The sequence below is a fragment of the Lampetra planeri genome, chromosome 54, assembly GCF_965212315.1.
Source record: "Lampetra planeri chromosome 54, kcLamPlan1.2.h2, whole genome shotgun sequence".
NCBI lineage: Eukaryota > Metazoa > Chordata > Hyperoartia > Petromyzontiformes > Petromyzontidae > Lampetra > Lampetra planeri.
Genome location: NC_136160.1, coordinates 194,830 through 215,505, shown reverse-complemented (window position 1 = coordinate 215,505; position 20,676 = coordinate 194,830). Strand labels below are relative to the sequence as shown.

Genomic DNA, 20,676 nt, shown 5'->3' with positions numbered 1-20,676 from the left:
GAGCGCGGCACGTTTCTGGTTTTTCGGAGCGTGCTCCGCCCACCACCCCCCGCGCGCCCGTCTCCCCGTATCGCACGCGGCGCCTTTGAAGTGAGCTGTAGAGAGAGCAAGAATTTACACCGGGCCCGGTTGCGTTCGGCACCTGTGGCTATCGGTCTCGGCGCGTAACTCCGCCCGCCGCCTGTCACCGCCGCTGATGGAAACTCTCCGAAGCCAAGCCCTCTACACTTAACAAAGGGCTGCCAGCCGCTCTCCCAGTCGGAGGGTTGTGCAAGAGCGCCGGTGTCTCCAATGAGGCCGACGCGGTGTGGAGAGAGCACCTGGCGGCACGCGTGTGGTTGTTGGGAGAGTGGCGGCGCAGCGGTTAGAGCGCTGCTCGATGAAACCTGGCAACCCGAGTTCGATTCTCACTCGCGGCCGACACCGGTGACGATCATCTCAACTGGACCTGGGCCTCCCCGAGGTTAACTCGGCCTCAAATGAGTACCTGATGCTATGTGTAAACATGGCCAATATCATTGGACGTGGTACTGGCCACCCTCCCCCTCGTGAGCCGTGCCGGCCTTCATAGGTGCTACTCAGCATTAGCCTTTGCCGCAACAGTCTGTTAAGGCTACACGGGGGATCTCTGTCTTCGTGGTTGGTAAAGCTGCCGAGCTGCTCTGCTCGTGAGTCATCGTGAGCGCTGCAGCCAATAAGTCGTACGCGTGAGCACGTGGGCGGCCTGCAGAGCGCCTCCAGCACCGCCTCGCGTGTCCCCTCTCCTCCACGCTGCTCTTCTGTTGCCAGCGCTATTTTTCACCAAACACTCGTGCCCAGAACATTTACAACCTTCGGCCTTTGAAATTCAGCTTCGTGGCCAAATTCTCCTCATTTCAACTACTTCTTTTAGCAGTTGGTGTGCAAACCACGTCACCTGTTCCACCAAATGTGCATTCAATCAACGCGGGATCCACATAGCAGCTACACCTCGCAAACTCATTTACCAAGTATCATTATATTTCTGTATTATTATTTAGGAGGTACTACCAGATTTTTACATGAGGGCAATGTTGTTGCTGTCTAATCCCTATTGAGCAATTCACAGGTAATTCTACCAACATTGGGATGTTTGACCAATACCAGTTACACAGTCTGTAATAGGAAACTGAAGAAGCTGTGCAGAACAGGGGGAGAACATACAACTCCATCATCTAGCAAGGCATCCAAGTCGGAGATGGAACCCGAGCACTTCTTGCTGCAAGGCACGAGCGCTTCCACTGCGTGTTCCTGCAACGATTCATTCTACTCAGGAGTGGTCAAACTCTTACGATGTATGCTTTGTGATTCTCGTAAAGAATACATTTATTGTTATAACATCGTAGTTGATGTAGCACCTGCAGTGGCCGCAGGGTCACGTGAACAAATGACAAACACCCAAAGTTAACATCATCAACCCGGCACGATTGAGACGCGTCGCTGCGACCACAAACCCTGAACCCGTCCCCTCCCAGCTCCCCACCCCAATACAGCCCCTTCCACGTGAGCCTAAGTCATGGAAACGAAACCCGACATCTCAACGGATACATTTCTCCGCCCTCTCAAAACCCACAAAGGCATTCAAAATACAGCCCACGGTTCTTGCAAAATGTAAATCTAATAAAGCTTCTCTTCCCTCCGATAGTGGGAGGTGGTGTGAATGGTTTAGCGGATAATGTTCCATTGCGTCTGGCATGTCACAGCTGATATATCATCCGTCTTAATTGCTACACAGCAGGTTTTCTGATGCCACTTTTTCGCTATTAATCAGAGTCTGTGATTGCATCACACAAGTAAAATTAGCAGGACAGGCTCGAGCGATTTGGTCACTCCCAGCAACTAGCAAAAGTTGTTTCCATTATTCTGGCCTTGATTGTTAAGTAAAAAAGACACAAATTTGAAACACAGCACAGCAATTCTTTGCGAATCAGAGGTACAGGAAGGCGCAGACAAGCGCAAAGGAGGCCAGAACCGGCGCCAACAATTCCCCAAGCTCTGTGGTCCAGTATATATATTAACTATTTGTATTTTACCAGGTAAGGCCCACTGAGCTAGAAAGATCTTTTCAGAAGCAACCTGGCCACAAATGATAGTTCAACGAAGTGGCTTATCGTGTGGAAATGTATAGCAGCCAAATACTCTAAACGCACGTTGATTCTAAATGTGGAGGGAAAAACCTGAAAATCCGGACAATAATCCAGGCGACCATGGTGAAAACATGCCAACTCCAAATATACAGGTGTCAGGGTCGGGAGGGAGTTGAGATCTCCTCACCGTGGCACCCATATAGGAATGTTTGGCCAACTCCATTAATGAGTGACAGGAAACCGCAGAATGCGGAGAACCCCCACACGTGCAAGGGGACAAGATTCACTTCCCTTATGCATAAAAATACGGATGAACATTAACCAACTTGCTGCACTGCCATCACACCCTGGCAAGCCAGGTGGCGACCTCGCAGCCCAGCGGGAGCTTCCAGAGCACGCGCGTGAACCGCCAACCCTCGCCGCTGCCTCCACACGTGCTTGTTCACCCAATGGAGCCAAGTGAGCAGAGCCTCAAGACTCTTTCAGGAGGGTCCTGCGAAAGATGAGCAACAACGCCCCCTACTGCAAAAACTTGGCAGGACTCTCCCCGAGTCTTGAGCCCGAGCGACACTTTCCTGGGTGAAAAAGTGTAACCATAATGATATCACCCTCGTCCTAGCTGGAGCCGAGATTAATTCAACAAAACAGATATTGACGTGCAGACACCTACACGCGATCAAATCGCCATAAATGTGCTCGATCTCGTCACATCTCGGAAGCCAAGCAGGCATGAGCCTGGTTGGTACTTGATGGGTGATAACAAGGGCTAGCCAGGAATTGAAGGTGCGGGAGGCAATGAGGTGGGACCTGTTGAAACACCCGTTGATGGAATTGGCCAAACAACCCAATGCAGGACCGCCCTGAAAAAGTCTTGAGACTTGGTGAGGATTTCCTTACTAAATAACTGGCATGGCAATATTTTACAGAGTTCAATGAGCAAATCCTTCAACCCACGGTATTTTTCCCCGAACCGCCCCCTAAATTACGTGCACAAACTCGTGGAATCACGTGTGCTGCTCTTGGCCGTGCCAGCTGCTGCCCCCAAGCTAAAGCAGAAGATTTTCCAAGCCGTGGCGAGCAGCACAGTGGCAAATCATAATGTTAGTAGAGCCAGCGCCGCGCGCGGGCCAGGACGCGCCGCCCCCCCCCCCCCCCCCGCTTGTGCATGTGGAACGCATTTACCGCACATTCTTACACAGACTCAGCACGCTCTGCGTGGTGGGGGGGGGCGTAGCGCCAGTGCCGCAGCCAGGACTTGGCACCGGCGCAATGAGCGGCGAGCGGCTGTATTCAGCTCCCGCCCCGACGCTCAATCCAGTGGCATTCGGTATTTAGAGCTGATACGGGCCACCCCTAAGTCAACTGGGACGAAAATTAGCACTTGGTGAAGCTCTTTGGCCCTGGGTTAAAGCTGATCCATTGTGTCCTCGGGTGACCTCAAGGTGCTCGCGAAAGCATTTACGCCGAGGGTGCAGACGATTCAACGTTAGGGACACATCCATTTCTTAATATCGATCCTTAAGCAGCTATAAATAAAATCTGTAATGACGAGAAACCCCATAACAGAAACATTAAGGCAGCCTAGAAATGAACAGACTTATCCATACTCTTTGGTTCTTTCGGTAAAGTCACATAGGTATACAAATTAAATTAAATAAATCACGACGTTTCGGGCGCAACACAAGATTTAACAAATGCATGTGTTGCGCCCAAAACATCATGATTTATTTTATTTTTCTACCCACGTGACTTTACAGAAAGAACCAAAGAGTATGGATTCCTGCAGTCACGAAAGCTTCAAATCAAGATTAGACTTATCCATAACAGAGGATTTTTTGGGTTAGATCGTGTAAATATCAATGTGTCGTTAAACCACCCGCCAATCAGTTCGATTTGTCAAGTAAACAGAACATACCGATTCGTTACGAGTACAGCACACCAATGTGTTGGAGAGTAAATCCAAAACATTTACAATTTGAGTACGACGTTTCACCAGTAATTACAACTAGCATCATCAGCCGACAGTCAGATTTGTGGAGAAATCCTCCTGAACAGATTTAACAAAGCACACACAGGTGTGCAGCACTGCACGTGCAAAACCTCACGGCATCATCCAGAACACCAGCTCAAGACAACCGAATGGGTGGCCATTTTGTCGTTTAGACCTCACAGAGCTGCAAAACCGTGGCTGTCCCAGCCACAATACACGGATCGAATTGCATGTTGAGGCGCGACGGGGACAGCGCAACTCCTAAACCACTGGAGACCGATACACGCGGCCCGGCGTCTCTAGCGGGGACTGATTCGCCACTCCCCATCATGCCGAGCGCCGGATTCTCAGTCGCAGTTCAGCTCAGGCTGGAGCCGCTGGGTTGCTTCTAAAGAAGCACGAGGGGCTTAGCCGTGGCTCGGCTCAGCTCCATGGAAGTTCTGAGTGTGGTTGGGACCATGCTTAGAGCTGGCTCAAGTTGAGCACGGCTTTGAGCCAGCTCACTTGGGTCAGAGCCAAGCCTGCCCTGCACCATGACGAAGAATATGGGAGCCTTAATGCTCATGAGCCACTCATTAATTTGATTTCGTGACTGCAGGAATCCATACTCTTTGGTTCTTTCGGTAAAGTCACGAAGGTAGAAAATTAAATAGATCACGACGTTTCTGGCGCAACACAAGCGTCCGTCATCAGGTGGGAAAGCACGGCCTGCTACTGAGGCAGACTGTTTAAAAAAGGTTTGAAATGGGAGTAGCTCAAGGGTTATAAAGAAGTGGCCGGGGCTGGTGATGTTAATGTGAGAACTTAGCATGTAGCTGTAAGATAGAAGAGCGACTTCCTAAACGAGTGCACGGAAGTGGCTACATTAATGTGAGGGATTAGCATGATGATATGTTAGTGTGAGGGATTAGCATGATGATATGTTAATGTGAGGGATTAGCATGATGCTATGTTAGTGTGAGGGATTAGCATGATGATATGTTAATGTGAGGGATTAGCATGATGATATGTTCATGTGAGGGATTAGCATGATGATATGTTAATGTGAGGGATTAGCATGATGATGCTATGTTAATGTGAGGGATTAGCATGATGTTATGTTAATGTGAGGGATTAGCATGACGATGCTATGTTAATGTGAGGGATTAGCATGATGTTATGTTAATGTGAAGGATTAGCATGATGATATGTTAATGTGAGGGATTAGCATGATGATGCTATGTTAATGTGAGGGATTAGCATGATGTTATGTTAATGTGAGGGATTAGCATGATGATGCTATGTTAATGTGAGGGATTAGCATGATGTTATGTTAATGTGAAGGATTAGCATGATGATATGTTAATGTGAGGGATTAGCATGATGATGCTATGTTAATGTGAGGGATTAGCATGATGTTATGTTAATGTGAGGGATTAGCATGATGATGCTATGTTAATGTGAGGGATTAGCATGATGTTATGTTAATGTGAAGGATTAGCATGATGATATGTTAATGTGAGGGATTAGCATGATGATGCTATGTTAATGTGAGGGATTAGCATGATGATGCTATGTTAATGTGAGGGATTAGCATGATGATGCTATGTTAATGTGAGGGATTAGCATGATGATGCTATGTTAATGTGAGGGATTAGCATGATGATGCTATGTTAATGTGAGGGATTAGCATGATGATATGTTAATGTGAGGGATTAGCATGATGATGTTATGTTAATGTGAAGGATTAGCATGATGATATGTTAATGTGAGGGATTAGCATGATGATGCTATGTTAATGTGAGGGATTAGCATGATGATGCTATGTTAATGTGAGGGATTAGCATGATGATGCTATGTTAATGTGAGGGATTAGTATGATGATGCTATGTTAATGTGAGGGATTAGCATGATGATGCTATGTTAATGTGAGGGATTAGCATGATGTTATGTTAGTGTGAGGGATTAGCATGATGATATGTTAATGTGATGGATTAGCATGATGTTATGTTAATGTGAAGGATTAGCATGATGATATGTTAATGTGATGGATTAGCATGATGTTATGTTAATGTGAGGGATTAGCATGATGATGCTATGTTAATGTGAGGGATTAGCATGATGATATGTTAATGTGAGGGATTAGCATGATGATATGTTAATGTGATGGATTAGCATGATGTTATGTTAATGTGAGGGATTAGCATGATGATATGTTAATGTGAGGGATTAGCATGATGATGCTATGTTAATGTGAGGGATTAGCATGATAATGCTATGTTAATGTGAGGGATTAGCATGATGATGCTATGTTAATGTGAGGGATTAGCATGATGATGCTATGTTAATGTGAGGGATTAGCATGATGATGCTATGTTAATGTGAGGGATTAGCATGATGATATGTTAATGTGAGGGATTAGCATGATGATGTTATGTTAATGTGAAGGATTAGCATGATGATATGTTAATGTGAGGGATTAGCATGATGATGCTATGTTAATGTGAGGGATTAGCATGATGATGCTATGTTAATGTGAGGGATTAGCATGATGATGCTATGTTAATGTGAGGGATTAGTATGATGATGCTATGTTAATGTGAGGGATTAGCATGATGATGCTATGTTAATGTGAGGGATTAGCATGATGTTATGTTAGTGTGAGGGATTAGCATGATGATATGTTAATGTGATGGATTAGCATGATGTTATGTTAATGTGATGGATTAGCATGATGTTATGTTAATGTGAGGGATTAGCATGATGATGCTATGTTAATGTGAGGGATTAGCATGATGATATGTTAATGTGATGGATTAGCATGATGTTATGTTAATGTGAGGGATTAGCATGATGATGCTATGTTAATGTGAGGGATTAGCATGATGTTATGTTAATGTGAAGGATTAGCATGATGATATGTTAATGTAATGGATTAGCATGATGTTATGTTAATGTGAGGGATTAGCATGATGATGCTATGTTAATGTGAGGGATTAGCATGATGATGCTATGTTAATGTGAGGGATTAGCATGATGATGCTATGTTAATGTGAGGGATTAGCATGATGATGCTATGTTAATGTGAGGGATTAGCATGATGATGCTATGTTAATGTGAGGGATTAGCATGATGATGCTATGTTAATGTGAGGGATTAGCATGATGATGCTATGTTAATATGAGGGATTAATATGATGATATGTTAATGTGAGGATTAGCATGATGATGCTATGTTAATGTGAGGGATTAGCATGATGATATGTTAATGTGAGGGATTAGCATGATGATATGTTAATGTGAGGGATTAGCATGATGATATGTTAATGTGAGGATTAGCATGATGATATGTTAAAGTGAGGGATTAGCATGATGTCATGTTAATGTTTTCCCACCTGATGACGGACTCTTGTGTTGCGCCCGAAACGGCGTGATTTATTTTATTTTATACCTACGTGACTTTACCGAAAGAACCAAAGAGTATTAATTTGATTGTTTAACAATCAAATTAAGTAAAACTATGCACAAGACAGATTAAAATGGATACAAAATAGATGGTAAAAATGGGACAAAGAATTGATTCTTGAATCATATCATGGCTAAAAACAGCAAAAAAAGCACTATACAATGTAACCGGTAGTGGCCAAGACATCCCAATGCTGAGAGATCACGTGCAAATTACTCAATTGGGATTACACACATAGCAGCAACATTGCCCATCTACAACAACTTGGCAAGCCTCACCGAGTCGTGCATCTCAGTGAGGCTTTCCTGGGTAAACAAGCGTAATACTACCTATGGGAGGAAGCCGGGGAACTCAGAGGATAGCCATGCAGAACACGGGGAGAACATACAAACTTCACACAGAAAGACACCCAAGACGAGATTGGAACCCAGGTCCCCGTTGCTGCGAGGCACAGGTGCTAGCACTGAGCTGCCACCCTGTGACACAGGATTCCTCGCAAGATCTCCGTGGAATTAAATCAGTTTCACCATCGAGCTGGGCACCGGCGCCGCTCCCACGAGCCACCAGAGACGTTTTCAAAAGCGTCACTCGCAGCCTCCTTTCCTCTGCTCGGGCGCGCGCGGGCGGCCCCATCCCGGGCGCGGAGCGGACTAAGCGCATTACCACGTGGCGGCAGTGGAAACGCTGTGCAGCGCTGTGGAATTTCAACGCATTGAACCCAAGCAACAGACGTGATTCATGCCCATAAGGGGGCAGAGGGTAGGTGGGGTGGTGCAGACGCGCACTCCCATCCATCATCCTGCCTTGCCACGGACCCTGTCGTGTTACTACTTGAGTGACACCGCCTTTGATGGACTCGGTGCTTCAAAGTCTCTGGTCACACACACCTGCTCTTCACAACGTGACCGATCGACAAGGCTACGACGGGAAGCCACGAGTTGTACGAATGCGTAGACTTGAAGCCGGCTGACATTAGCAATGAGCAAGGACGAAGGGCAAATCAGACGATAGGGCGAAGGGGGTGGGGTGGGGGGGGGGTACGAGCGTGAGCAGCATAACCAACCGTCTCTCCTCAAGTGCTGATATCGCACGACCGTATCAGGACATCAATGGAATCAATAAAGTGGAGGCCTGGGTGTTCAGGCAAAAGCAAGTGGGCTTCAAACTGACGCCGTCTTGCATCCCTGCAAGTTCCACCAACCCAACGTGGCTCCTGTGCGTGGCTTCTTGCTGTGAGGTGCGTGAGAGTTACCGTTGCACTGCAGCCCCTTGATTTTTTTGTCATTTTTATTTTCACAATTTTTCCCAGTATCTTTTTAAACAAAATTCAGTAATAAATAGCAAATTCACTGTGTATTATAAAAGATAAGCCTGGAGTGGGTGAGGGTTGCAACTGAGAAAAATGCAAACACGTTTGTGATAAGGTAATGTGGGTGATATTACTCGGCAGTTAGCTGCTGACCGAGTCAAATAGGGCGAGATCCAGGAAGCCACAGGAACAATCTGGTCAGAATCACTGCATCACCTGACACGGCTTCTTCAACGGGTGTCACGACCGTGCTGTGGCCTGACCCAACAATCAATTACCAACCAAAACATCGGCCGTGAGAGCCGACGGAGGTGCGGTTATAGGAAATGCCATCGCTCTCCGATCCCGAGTTCCGCAGTGTGCGCGAGGTGTTCGTTCAGCACGTGCCGCTGTGCTCAGTGCGTCGTCATCGCTCGTGTGCACAGCTGCAGCATCAAAAGTAAATTAAGTGGCCTGAGATAGACGCGCCGCAGAGACATCCGACGGCAGGGGGGGGGGGAGAGGATTTCCTTGTCGACGCATCTGGCCTGCATTACGAGGCTTTGTATTTCCAGTAGCAGGACCGAGAGCCAAGCTCCAACTCCCTCGCTGCTGCACCCCCCTCCTCCATCCCTCTCGCTCCATTCGCCCCGTTAATATCCGGCTCGGAGGTACATATTTTGCTCTTTCCGGGGCTCAATCCAAGCCCTATAAAATTATTACCAATGCTTGTTCTTTTTTGTTCATTGTAGACTTCTACAACTGGAACTAAACGAACCTGTGATGTTTCGATATTAGCCACAGTCCAAAAAAATGTACCTGTGATGAGTGCTCAAGCAGACACAAATCGCCAAACGTCACTGTCCGCACCAACAGCGTACAGTGCCGTACAGTGCCGTGCATGAAATTTGTGTCTTATGATGACCATCATTATTGTGCTCAAGGTTCATCTTCAGGAGGGTCCAGCCGTGTTTTCGCAGTAGGGGGAGATGATTGCTGCGGAGTGTAAAGTCCCAATTGAGTAATTTGCGGTGTCATTTTGGAATTTGGCAACATTTGTATGGTGACGCTGGCACAGTGGCCCACTCTTGCGAATGCCGTCAGGGAGATCTTTAGCGTCCGTTACGCATTAGACAGCATGTTAAGTACTGTTAATGCACCCGCAGTAATGACCAGGGCAGTCTTCCCGATTCGAACCTCGAACTTCTGCAACAAGCAGTGAACGTGCCGTCGCTGGGCCGCATCACCACCCGCAAAAACTGGGCACAACGACAGTGGATGGTTTCTAAAGCACAGAAATATTGACACACGCTTGTACCACGCTCACCTGATGATCAGGTCCTACCTGGTCAGGCGATGGCTCGGCTCGCCGTTGGTTGCTCTCCCCTGCACTACGGACGCAGTGGGGGAGCCCACAAAGCCCCCTCGGCCCACAAAGCCACTTCCCAGGACAATTTGGCCCAAAAAGGACATTTCACCAAGTTGTGACATTTGTGGTGTGTGGAGAAAGATGCAAATGAATATAACAGCGCAAGACGAGGAATAATCTCGATTTAGCTACAGATGAGTGGCTTGAGTTAACAAAGTAGGGCATTGCATGGACATCAGCTGTCAGCCTTGTCCAGACCACCATCTTAACAGAACAGAATATTTGTGGCCATTTTTGGTAAGCAGCACAGAGTTGGTATTGAAGGCTAAACTTGCAAAGCAGGATACATTTTACAAACAAAAACGAGCGGAGTGATAGTGGGGGGACCTCACCTCCTCATCAGATGTGTCGTGTTCATATTCATCCACCGCCAGCTTCTGATTGGCTGCTTCGACCGGAGTCGCAGAAGGCAATGTTGCACTACTCGAACCATCTCCTTGCTGCTCCTGAACACAGGGAAGGAGGACAGGGGATGAACGTCATCTCATTTACACGACAACAGCAAGAGTAAGTTTCCCATACTGGGCTTGGATGATCGGAGTGAAACCAAACCAGATACCAATCGTCATCATCACCCACGAGGCAGGATGGCAGCGCAATGGTAACACTTGTGCCTCACAGCCAGAAGGACCTGGGTTCGATTTCCAACTCAGGCAACTTTGATGTGTGGAGTTTGTTCTCCCACTGTTCTGCATGGGTTAACAACTTGGGGTCCTCTGGTTTCCTCCCAGAGCTAAACAAACATGAAATGAAACCAATATTGGCCAATATCCCAATGCTGAAAATTTACCCACAAATTAATCAATGGGAATTACGAATAGCAACATCGCCCCCTTCAGCGAACACTTAGCAGGAGTGCTGAAACAGTCTTGGGAGTCAACACGCATTACAACAAAGAATATGAACCCATCTCTAAATCCATCTTGCTCATGTGCTTGATTGGCTTCTAAACCGTCCATGATTCGCCACTCTGATTTTCAGGGATACGTTACAGGAATTGACAGCAAGCTAAAGGGTCTGTGATTCTTCAAATAAGGTCTCGCTCTCTTTAAATAGAAGAAAACCTGATACACCATTCCGTGATAGAGGCATTCAGTTATGTAGACATTTAGTGAATAGTTCATCTCACTCTGTGCCAGCACCTGGTCCCAATTCCTTGATGATGCCCACGATTGTATCTTGTCCTGGAACTCCTTGTTTTTATTCCACAAAGAGATTTTTGGGATCGCCCACGTAATGATGTCAAAATCTGTGTCGTGAAAAACCCTCCACCACCCAACACAAACAAACTGTCTCGTGTACAAGTGTTTATCGCAGAAATTGGCGTTGGTTCATCTCAACGGTGACTTGAACACCAATCTTGACAACCAAAGTCGTCAATGAAGAGATACACGATGTTTCATTTTAAATTGTTGTGAAACATCATCAGGATAAGAACCAGGAAGCCAGAATCACGGAGTCACCTGACCCTGCGTCTTCAATAGATTTTGTGTTGGGTGGTAGAGGAGTCTTAACGACACAAATTTTATCAGATCATTTTGTGGCCCAACCCGAGAACCAACTATGAATCATGATCGTGCCAGCGACAACCTGCATGTCAGGTTCAAAGGGTCGTGGTTACTTCTTCAAGTGCAACATCTGTAACACCCTCCTCCTCCCAACCTCGTAATGATCCACATAAGCTACTTCGTTGGGCTATAATTTGTGGCCAGGTCGCTTTAAAAAACAAAAAGCTATAAAGCTCAGTGGGCCTTACCGGGTAAAAAAGTTTTTTTTAGTTTCGTTTAGATTTCTTTCCTATGGTATATTACTATTACTAGCTTTACTACCCGGCTTCGCCCAGGACTTGGATTCACCACGCCCGGCCGCCTTTGTCTCCCCAGTGGCGATGTTCACACACCACACCAGTTACTCGTTTGGGGCTCAGTCGACCTAGGGGAGGCCCAGGACCAGTTCAAATAATCGTCACCGGTGGTGGCTGTGAGCGGGAATCGAACTCGGGTCGCTGGGTTCGAAACGCAGCGCGCGAATCGCTACGCAGTCGCTGCCACCCCCACACACACAGGATAAAGACAAAGATCCCCCGTGTAGCCTGTGAGACTGTAGGGGGCAAGTGCTGTTAGCGAGCACCTATGAAGGCCGGCACAGCACACGAGGGGGTGGGTGGCCAGCACCACGCCCGGCCGCCTTTGTCTCCTCGGTGGCGATGTTCACACACCACACCAGTTACTCGTTTGAGGCCGAGTCGACCTCGGGGAGGCCCAGGACCGGTTGAAATAATCGTCACCAGTGGTGACCGTGAGCGGGAATCGAACTTGGGTCGCCGGGTTCGTATCGCAGTGCGCTAACCACAACACTACCGCTCCCCCCACACACACAGACACACAGACAGCGCGCTAACCACTACACTACCGCTCCCCCCACACACACACACTTGCGCGCGGGTCCATAGGTACACATACACGTGCTTGCAGCACACACACAACTTTCAGGGTGCGTACGGCAGTAAAGGACTGAAATACTAAAGCAGCAATGCTGCACGAAGAACGCCTTAGACCTGCAACACATTTGTATGGCACTTTACTCGTGGAAGGTTGGGGGGGGGGGATGTGTGATGTCAGCAGGCACACTGCGTTACGCTTCCGCATACGGGTCATATGACAGATGTGACGTCACAGCTCACTTGCCGTGCAAAATATATGCATTATTGCGCCCCCCCCCCCCAAAAAAAATACAAAAGTCTATTTTTATAATTTTTGCATGGTGTACAGTCTGGAAAGTACTCACATGGCAAATTTCAAGTTTGTTGCATGTCAGGAAGTATGCTAAACATTTTGAACAGACACACATTCACAAATTTCCCTTTTACATAAATAGATTATTTCTGTAGAGATTTAATTATAATTTCTCTCCTGTTTTATCATTCCATCTATTATCATGCACCACAGTCCTCAAGGACAACTCTCTGTAATGTAAAATCAACGTCCTCTCGGCTGTCATGGTGCTCACAGATCGTTATGGTCTGGTTTGTCAATGACGGCAAGGGCACACCACGACCTCACACCTAAATCTTGACTTAAAGCTTTCGTGACTGCAGGAATTCATATTCTTTGCGTCTTTCGGTAAAGTCACGTAGATACCTAACACCTCTCTTTGAAAAGAAAGACGCGAGGTAAAATTAAGAACAATATAACGGTTTCAAAAGAAAACAACAACGAACGGGAGAGAAAGATGTATTAAATGCCTGCAAAAGTAGCACGCAGTTGTTGAACCAAACAGTTCGAGCGGCACCCCAGGCTTCGACTTGTCACAGACAAACTGAGGAACGTTTAGTTGGCAGTGAGTGAACTGATGTCGTCATGAAATAAAATCTGTGCTTCAGGCGAAAAACAGGAAAGAATTGCCGAAGCCGCCAATCCCTTGGGAACAGCCTCCTCCTCCCCAACACCCCTCACGACAAGAACACAGCAGACGCGATCGCAGGGCGGTGGTGGTGGCAAAGTGGCAACAACAACACAAAGGCGAGCGCAGGGCGGTGGTGGTGGCACAGTGGCAACAATGCTCGTGCCTCACAGCAAGAAGCGCCTGGGTTCCCAACTTGCTGTGCAGAGTTTGTATGTTCTCCCCCTGTGCTGCATGGGTTTCCTCTGGGTTTTCTGGTTTCAGTATAGACAATTTAAATTCTATTGGCCAAAACATAAAAAAAATTACCTGCAAATCATGAAAATGGGCATCACATAGCAACATTGCCTACTACAAGGAAAACGTGATAGAACCCTCCTGAAACCAAGTCTTACATGTAATTTTTCAGCATTGAGATGTTTGGCTAATACCGGTCACATTGTATGATTTTTTTAGCTATGGAAAGTGGAAAATCTGGAAAAAAACACGCAGAACAGGCGTAGAACATACCAACTCGGCACAGAACGGCACCGGAATTGGGAATAGAACGAGGCCCTTCTAGCTGTGAGGTGCGAGCGTTACCACTGTTACCCTGCCACCCAGCTGATGAACGGATTTAGGCTTCCTCTGCCATGTCAGCCAGAATTGACTGAATAAAGAGCAAATGAAAGTGATGCATCAGTTACGGTGAATTAATTGGGGCCATGGCAGAGCTGGCTCAATACCCAGCGCTATCGTCTTAGTCCAGAGACACTGAGAAACCTCTATGGTTAAATAAGTCTGAAGCACACACATTTTCAAGGTATATAGCTCCGACATATAAACAAAAGAAATTCAGAGTGATTACAGGAAGAAAAAACCTCAACTCAATGACAGCAAGAGTTTGCTCTGGCAATGAGGGACAAAAAAAATACCACTGACGCTCAGCCATAACCAGTTATGGAGCCGCTCCAGGAATTTGTGATTTGGGTTTCATGGTATTTTCGTTATAATGCTTTAAAACAACACGGCTATTAAAAAAAAAACTCCTTCGAGACCAGGCTGCACATCATGCCCTCTAAGCAGTAGCTTGTGATGCAACGCTTCTGAAATCCATGACACCATCTGCATTTTATTATTATAACTACCTCGATGAAGCGTACGCCATCATTATATATTTTTTTTATTTTCGTGCCGATGCACAGCCGTGCGCAATGCCTGGGAGCACGAGCGGTCGGCGAGCCGACGCCGGGCACGGCTTAAAGAGCGTGCGCAGAGCCGACCGGAGCTTCCCCGTCCACACCAACCCACGGCGACCCAAAAGAGACCTTCGCTGCGAGAGCCCAGAAAGAATCCTCGGCGAACTCCTTCCTGCGTTCAGCGGAGTGCTCCCTCCCGGCTCACGCGGTCCGGGAGGAGTCGGGCTATGGGGAATTAAGTTTAAAATATAGTCTGCTCTGTAAGGAATAATTTACATTTGATATTCATCACAAATGAAGGCGATGCTCTGATTTACAAATGGATAGTCTGCCAGTAGAGGGCGATGTTGCTGCTGTGAGCGCAATACCAATTGAGTTATTTGCAGGTCATTTTGCCATTTGGATGTTTGGCCAATATCAGTTACATTTCTTGTTTTTTTAGCGATGGAAGGAAACCAGAGAACCAGGAGGAAACTCATGCAGAACAGGATGAGAATTTACAAACTCAGAAAGGCGCCCGAGTGGGGAATCGAACCAAGGACCCTCTTGCTGCGAGGCACGGGTGTTACCGCTGCGCTGCCACCCCCCGTCGGCCAATGACGATTCAGGAGTGTTATGCCAAGGCGCATCGTCGTCATCATCAGGTGCAACACAGCACTTGAACTCGTCAGATATTTACGGCTGTAAAGTCTAGATTTGAAGCTTTCGTGACTGCAAGGAATCATATTCTTAGGTTTTTTCGGTAAAGTCACGTAGGTAAAAACATCAAAATTAATGAAAATAAAATAAAATAAAACAAAAATCACGACGTTTCGGAGGCAACACAAGTCTCCGTCATCAGGTGGGACCGTCACAGCCCAATTAGCTGCATCAAGTGAGGCAATGATTCAAGATGTAATCCCTTATAAGCAAATTGAAGGGGGGAGGAGAGGGGGGGGAGCTCATCAGAATGTGGTAGCCAATGAGTGGAACGTATCGGGAGGGAGGGGGGCGGGGCTCAAAGACAGCACGGAGTGTTTTGGCCCCGCCCCCTCCCCCTCCCGATGCGTTGTATTAACACTCCGTGCTGTCTTTGAGCCCCGCCTCCCTCCCTCCCGATACGTTCCATTCATTGGCTACCACATTCTGATGAGCCCCCCCCCCTCTCCTCCCCCCTTCAACTTGCTTATAAGGGATTACATCTTGAATCATTGCCTCACTTGATGCAGCTAATTCGGCTGTGACGGTCCCACCTGATGACGGAGACTTGTGTTGCCTCCGAAACGTCGTGATTTTTGTTTTATTTTATTTTCATTAATTTTGATGTTTTTACCTACGTGACTTTACCGAAAAAACCTAAGAATATTTACGGCTGTATTTGTGCCCATCGCAGAAACCGGAGGCGTAGCGCCAGCCATCTGTAACGCTTCACTCCCACTAACCCCCCCCCCCCCCCATTCTAGTTTTATTTGTGACTGTGCAGTACACAGAGAGAGAGAGAGAGACGACAATAATGTACAGACAGCTGCACACAGGTCTTGTGGGTCACACTCGAGCCAGGAGCGCTACAACCTCGGCCGGAACTTTACACCGGAATAAAACGTTAACAAAAAACCCCCCACCTGCTTCAAAGGGTCACTCTCCGACCCGTGGGGACGAGAGTGTCTAGACAGCACTTGTTCCACAGAGCACTTGGGGAGCGAGCGTGGGAGGAGGCCTGGGGGGCCCTGCACACGCAGCATCACCTGGCTCTCATTTCATGCTTGAGCCAACGAGGGAGGACGATGGCATGAGATGCACGCAATCGCACGAAGCTTGCTTCATGGATCTCATTATTATTACGACAACTGCGCTTATTTACCCAGGAGAGCCTTGCTGAGCCTTAAGACTCTTTAGTAGGAGAGTCCTGCCAGGTTTAAGCAGTAAGGAGGCAATATCGCTGTGTGTGTAAAATCCAAATTGAGTAATTTGTAGTACATTTTTTAGCATTGGGAAGTTTGGACAACTCCAGTTACATTGCATGGTGTTTTAGCTATGGGAGGAAACTGGAAAACCTAGAAGAAAAAATCTATGCAGGAAAGCGGCCATGTCAGGAGTAGAACTCAGGAGCTTGTTGCTGTGAGGCATGAGCGTTACCACTGCACAAAATGTGAAAGCTCAAACTGACTTCTCGCTTGGTTTTTGGTGTCAGTGGTGGAAATTCCTATTTACTACACAGCAAGGGTGAAGTCTATCCATAGGCTAGCCATGGTTAGAGATGTGACAATGATCCACGATTTAATTAAACAGAAATAATCATAAAAACCACACGTCAAAAATCTGGATTTTTATGCAATGAAAATATCCCAAGGCTCTCTTTAAATATAATAGTTTTTCAATGGGTGCGCCTCTAAGCAGATAATATATATAAAAATATATATTTGTTTATTTCGGTAAAGTCACGTAGATAGAAAATAAAAAAACAATGAAATAAAAATTTGTATTTAAAATAAAAGCTTTATTTTCAATGTAAATGTTTTATTTGTTTTAATTTTCTATCTACGTGACTTTACCGAAAGAACCAAGAATATTAATTCCTGCAGTCACGAAAGTTAAGTCAAAATACGAAAAAAATAATGGAAAAAATACTGATCTGAGCTCTCAAGTGACCTCTGCTGGACACAATCAACAACCGCATGCAAGAATTTAGTTAAATTGCTGACATGCCGGACTTGCCAAGTCAAGTTTCTTTTGGGACAGCAACCAAGGAAGGGAAGAACAAAGTTTCAAGCTCATGTGCTGGATGTTAGGATTTGACCTCTTGGGTCAGCCACTATTTTAGCTCTGGTGTGAAATCAAATGTCAAAAGTGACATTTCTTGACTTCTCGTGACTCGAAGGCCCTGGGTGAAACAGTTTGTAGTTCCAGTCCATTAAGAATATGGTTAGAATTAGTGTCACTAAAGAACCACCTACATGCTGAACTACACGTTGTTTATAGACTTCTGGAGCGTGGAAAATTTGAACTGCTTTTATGAGGTTCTATAAATTACAGCTTTGGGCAGAAGTGGTTTCTTATAAATCAATTATAACATGCGTCACAGTTGCGTGGATTGAAAAAGCAATTTTATGGGACCACGATCTGGGTTTACCATCAGCACTTGCAGAAAATGATACGGGAGAGGGGGTCATCGTTTACGCAGCAGCAGTAGAAAGGCAATGGTGCTGCGAGGCGCACCACCGTATACATATTATATGGCGATAACCATCCTGCGCAAGATAAAAACCCATCTGATCCAAGAGCAACAGTGAGAAAGGAGTAGGGAACTTGAGAGCATGCTGTTCATTTCTCGTTCCTGAACCTCTGCTAAGCTCATTACCAGAGCACTTGCCAAGGAGCCCAAATTCCTTTCCGCCCCATGCACAAAAATCCCATTTTCCCTGCCAACCTGAACAAAACTAAAATAAAACTCCGAAACCGGCTCAAGTTTTCAACGGAAAGGCTTACCTATATTAATAATGACTTACAGCCTTTTATCAACACACTGTTGGATGACGGCCTCCCTACGCCGTGTCGGTCAAGTTGGTTTGATTATACCTCCCCATGCTGGTCAGTTCGGGCTGACGAAAGTTGAGAGGGGGTGGATCAGGACTGTTTCAGATATAACTTACCACTGATGTTTTAAGTGGTCAGGAATAAACTCATGTAGACGGGTTCACTGGGCAGTGCACGAACCAGTGCCACCGCTCCCCCCAGTGACTTCCTTGAATACTTCCCACTGTCCTCCATACGAGGTTCATAAAGGACCCTAACCTGACCCCGAGTCACCGCTTCACGCGTCTGCCTCGTCACAGCTCGCAGGCTATGCAGTCTCCCTCAGCCGGGTCGGGGTGTCCACGGCCAAGGCTCGCTCCCAGGAGCCGTAGGCGCGGAGCTGCATGGCGTGGCCAGATGGCTGTGCCGCGTGCAAGCCCTCGCACGCGGCACTCCACTCGGTGAAAGTCCCAACGCAGCGCCCTTGGCACAAGAAATCCTCGAGTTTCAGTGAGGCTTTCTTGGGTAAATACCGAGCATCATCATTATTGTTAAAGCATTCTTATTTTTATTGTAAAACAGAAAGAACATGGGCATTGTGAAACAATGTCACATGAATTTAGAGATGCGAAGAATCGCGATGAAGTCAAAGTCTCCACATGCTCAAACATCTATTTATTACTACGACTAGTCGGCCCGTTTACCCAGGAAAACCTCACCGAGTCTCAAGACTTTTTCTCAGGAGGATCTTTACCAATTTCGCACGAGTGGTGGTTGTTGCTGCCATGTGTAATCTCAATAAAGTACTCTGCAGGTTATTTTTCAGCAATGAATTATTTTGACCAACACCAGTTAGAGGGAATATTTTTTTCTGTTCTGTGAGGAAACCGGAGAAATGGGAAGAAACCCATGCACAACCAAGGGAGAACGTACAAACTCCACACAGAACGGCATCCGAGTCGGGAATCAAACCGAGCAGCTTCTTGCTGCGAGGCGTAAGTGCAACCACCGCGCCACCGCCGCCATGCCACCGTCACCCTGTCACAGGATGAAAACTAAAGCGGTGAGGATACTGGCAAGGAAGGGCAGCGGGTCCTCGCCCAACAGATACTACACTGCCCCCCGATGGAGGCAGAGTGCACAGGCCATTCTGCGCCCTGTAAATGGAGAATTGTATTTGGGACAATTGCGGGGTCCGTAATTTCTTGGCTACGAAAGCTGCAACATGCAGGAGGAGGTTCTCGCAGTCAATAATACCAATACAAATAGATTTTTTGGTTTGACCACTAATTTGGGCATTCGTCTGCAAGTGGGGCGATGTTGCTAAGTGAAATCCTAATTGAGTAAATGGCGGGTAATTTGGACCATGAAGCAGGCACACAGTGGCCTACTCTTCACAAATGGTGCGAGGGGATCTTTAATGTCCCCTGTGAAGCAGACGGCAGTAATGAGCTAATAGAAAACGTGTGAGCTCTGGTAAAATGTGTGTGACTCACATCAGCTGGATCGGAGTGAGTTCCCTCATGCGCCAAGGACTTCCCCTCAGCTGTCACGTCACCATCTCCATCATCACTCTCATCACCGTCATCATCTCTATCGCTGTCCTCCGTGTCACTGGAGCCAGAGTCCTCCAGGCCTGCATGGAGTGATTGACACAGAGTGACGCATTACAAATGATGCAAGCTCAACAGTAAAAACACAGTAGCGAAGAAAGCATCATGATACCTATGATGACATGCAAGCAATCACTACGGCACTCATCCACAAAGCCTTACATTTTAACAAGTGAAAATAAAATGGCTAACAGTTTGCTGCACACATGCACACATCAATAGAAATAAACGTAACATTGTGACATTTTCAATTGACAAACTAAGCAAGTTACTGTGGTGTAGCGGTTAGCGCACCGGAGTTGAAATGCAAAAATCAATGGTTTCATGTTCAGGCGGCGTGGCAGTTGAAACAATAGACTTTTATCTTGACTTAAAGCTTTCGTGACTGCAGGAATTCATATTCTTTGGGTCTTTCGGTAAAGCCACGTAGATCGAAAAAATAAATAAAAGTATTTTATTTTTTCTAATAATAAAAACAATACAATTATTTTATTACTTTTTCAATCTACGTGGCTTTACCGAAAGACCCAAATAATAATATAAAAGACTTTTAATTAAATTCCCCTCACTGGCTCTATCCACCCAACAGTCGAAACGGGTACAAATCGATTGGCCAGTTGTTTGTTGGGGGTAAAACGTGGATACTCCCACATCTTCTAAGACTTTTATGGTCAGCATGGAAGAGTAGGCCAAGATTCCTTCTCGAGGAGCTCCCTGCTAAGGAGCTCGCAGAAG

The 20,676-nt window shown here is 46.5% G+C and overlaps 1 protein-coding gene across 1 annotated transcript in view; it reads right to left on the bottom strand.

Moving 5' to 3' along the window:
* The window catches only part of BOP1 (BOP1 ribosomal biogenesis factor), a 56,837-nt gene that overhangs the window by 33,861 nt on the left and 2,300 nt on the right, over positions 1-20,676 (bottom strand). The window contains exons 3-4 of the mRNA XM_078617583.1: positions 19,825-19,964; positions 10,589-10,702 (exon numbers count right to left, since the gene is read on the bottom strand). Coding sequence (XP_078473709.1) covers positions 10,589-10,702; positions 19,825-19,964 — 254 coding nt within the window. The remainder of the gene's footprint in view (positions 1-10,588; positions 10,703-19,824; positions 19,965-20,676) is intronic.